The 3,001-nt window shown below is 43.1% G+C and overlaps 1 protein-coding gene across 1 annotated transcript; it reads left to right on the top strand.

Annotated features, from left to right (window-relative positions):
- The first annotated feature begins 547 nt into the window (after positions 1 to 547).
- LOC146708552 (general transcription factor II-I repeat domain-containing protein 2-like) lies at positions 548 to 1,719 on the top strand. The gene is made up of 2 exons (XM_085460807.1): positions 548 to 782; positions 938 to 1,719. Exons 1-2 carry the CDS (start codon positions 548 to 550, stop codon positions 1,717 to 1,719), a joined length of 1,017 nt encoding a protein of 338 aa, XP_085316933.1.
- The last annotated feature ends 1,282 nt before the right edge of the window (positions 1,720 to 3,001 follow it).

Here is a 3,001-nt window from a genome sequence, read left to right as displayed (position 1 = left end):
ACAACCGAGGAGATTTTCAAAACATGCATGTAATATATTACTGTGGTAATATGAAAAGTGAAGATAAAGAATCAAGCTATAGCTGTGAAATAAGAGAAAGGAATTGATCTGGCTGCGTGCAATAATGTCAATACTGTTGTGCAGGCATGGGCAAACTACGGCCACGGTTAAACGTTTTGATTCGGCCCGCCAAACTTGAAAAAATTTAATAAATTAACCGTGTTAATGTTTTATTTTCCCTGCAATTCTGATGTTTCTGAAGCGCTATACAAATGCAGGCCATTTACCATTTTTAAAAGAATGTATGGTAGAGACAGCAGGTATTTTGTGCCCGGAGACAAATTTGAGAAAATCAGTTTATCACGGCGGACAGTGACTCGCCGTGTAGAACTAATAGATGAAGACATCACCAGCAGATTAAACAAAAAGGCGAAGTTTTTATTCTTTAGCACTGGATGAAAGCAACGATGTCAAAGACACTGCTCAGCTCCTCATTTTTATCCGAGGAATCAACGAAACTTTTGAAATAACGGAGGAGTTTTTGACAATGGAGTCTCTGAAAGGACAAACACGGGGAGAGGACTTGTTTGAACGGGTGTCTGCTGCCATCGAAAACATGAAGCTTCCCTGGAGTAAGCTTGTTAACGTCACCACAGATGGATCTCCGAATTTAACGGGAAAAAACGTTGGCCTGCTGAGGAGAATCCAGAATAAAGTGAAAAATGAAAACCCTGACCAGAATGTCATTTTCCTCCACTGCATCCTCCACCAGGAATCTCTATGTAAATCAGTGTTACAGCTGATACATGTTGTGAATCCTGTGGTGAAACTCGTCAACTTCAGAACCTTCAATTCATTGCGTTCCTGGAGGAAACTGATGCGGATCACCAGGACCTGCTTTATCACTAACGTGTCCGCTGGTTGAGTTTGGGCAAAGTGTTTCAACGAGTGTGGGAGCTCAAAGAGGAGATTGGCGTGTTTTTGGAGCGGCAGGGGAAGACTGATGAATTTCCTGAGCTGAGCAACAAGAGCTGGATGTGTGACTTCGCGTTTGCTACGGACGTATTTTCACACTTGAATGAGCTCAACGTGAAACTGCAGGGGAAGGAGCAGCTTGTGCATGACATGTACACAAATGTGAAAGCCTTCAAATCCAAGCTGGCTTTATTCTCCAGGCAGATTTTGAACAAGTCATTCACTCATTTTCCTACACTAGCCACGCTGAAAGAGGCCGGAGCAAAAGTAAAGAAATACAGTGAGTCACTGGATGCACTGCACGGAGAATTCTGCCGTCGGTTTTTGGATTTCGATAAAATTGAAAAGTCACTTCAATTGGTGGCCTTTCCTCTGTCACAAGACCCCGAAACAGCTCCAGAGGAGCTTCAGCTCGAACTGATCGACCTTCAGTCCGACCCTGCCTTAAAAGAGAAGTTCAGCTCTCTGAAACTAAATGACTTCTATGCTTCACTCAATGATGCCGCGTTTCCAAATCTAAGGCGAAAAGCACAGATGATGTTGGCTTTGTTCGGCTCTACCTTCATGTGTGAACAGACCTTCAGCGTCATGAACATCAACAAAGCCAGCCACAGATCCAAGTTAACAGACCTACACCTCAGACCCATCCTGAGAACCTCCACAACAAAACTCCAGACTTTGATGCGCTGGCTAAAAAAGGAGAACAACAACACTGCTCCCATTAAAATGTGTGTGTCTACGTGATAGGCAAGTTGTTAAAATAAACAGTGCGCGCAGATAACGCTTCACAGACTGACTTGCTGCAACCGTTTCGTCCTTGCACTTGTCGTTGTTGACTTTTGGCACCGGGGAAACAAACTGAATAAAAGGAACAGGACAAGTACATCTGCATCAGGAGAGTGATGGTGATATGCTGAAGGATAACAGAACTTTCAGTGCTCTAAAATAAAATGGTCATTTATTTGATTTTCAGTGCTTAAAGACTCATTTCGAAGTCAGAGATTTTATTGTAATACTTTTCTTCATTTGGAAATTAAAGCACATGTTTTCTCCAAATCCCAAGATGTGTATTTTTCCCCCAATGAGGTGATGTTTTCAAAGCATGCCATCTATCTGCTCCTGTTCCGGCCCCTTTGTCAAATGTTAGAACTCAATGTGGCCCACGAATCAAAAAGTTTGCCCACCCCTGTCCTAGCCGAAATCTAACTGTGGTAACGAACAAGCAGAAATACCTGAAACAACACCCTCCACCTCCAAAACCCCCAAAACAATAAAGTGAACATGTTAAAACTAAACCTGACGAAAACATTTCGCAGGTCGGAGAATCAGGCGCCTTCAATGTGGCCAAGCAAGACTTCTTGGGATAAACTAAATGCCCAAGCAAGGGAAGGGCAACCCATTGATGAGGCAGAAGCAACCAAGAACTAGGACCCAGTGAGAGAGGCAGGCCAACAGAAGCAGTGGTGTTGTAGGACCCAGAGCATACGTGCATTCTAATAAAAACCTTTGTGGTCTTTCCTGCTGACTCAATGATTTCGAAACTCCAATATTTGAACACTGGCTTTTATTTGAGAGTTTACAATACATCACCACTGATAACCACACACACACACACACACACACACACACACACACACACACACACACACACACACACACACACACGTCCCAATGCTCTTAAAAGTATCACTGTCTCTCTCTTCTGCTCTTACTGTCTCTGCTCAGCTCTCTGCCCAGTCCGCTGTATACATAATTGCTTTCAGTCATTAATAACCTATTAATATTGATGCATGTTATTTAAATGTGCAGGTTAACGACTCGGCGGACCTCATTAAGTCTTGATGGGGTCAAACTAGGCCTGCAGTCCCACCATGCTGTGCCTGATTACACTTTTAATATACTGTGGCTTTGATTTAGTAGGCTGTCCTCACTATGTATCACATGCAGAGATATGTTTTAATTGTTAGCGAGACTTTAAAGGAGGGCATCTGGCTTTGTAAGCACGCAGGTGATACCAGTTAATTGA

Source organism: Copadichromis virginalis, linkage group LG6, assembly GCF_057382275.1.
Source record: "Copadichromis virginalis isolate Kocher_CV1m ecotype Utaka linkage group LG6, C_Virginalis_male_GT1.1, whole genome shotgun sequence".
Classification (NCBI taxonomy): Eukaryota; Metazoa; Chordata; class Actinopteri; order Cichliformes; family Cichlidae; genus Copadichromis; species Copadichromis virginalis.
This window is presented reverse-complemented; position numbering and strand designations above follow the sequence as displayed.

Coding starts and splice junctions, on each gene's coding strand:
- LOC146708552 (XM_085460807.1), top strand. CDS start 548: ATGGAGTCTCTGAAAGGACAAACACGGGGAGAGGACTTGTTTGAACGG. Junction 783..937: donor CCTCCACCAGGAATCTCTAT/GTAAATCAGTGT, acceptor GTTTGGGCAAAG/TGTTTCAACGAGTGTGGGAG.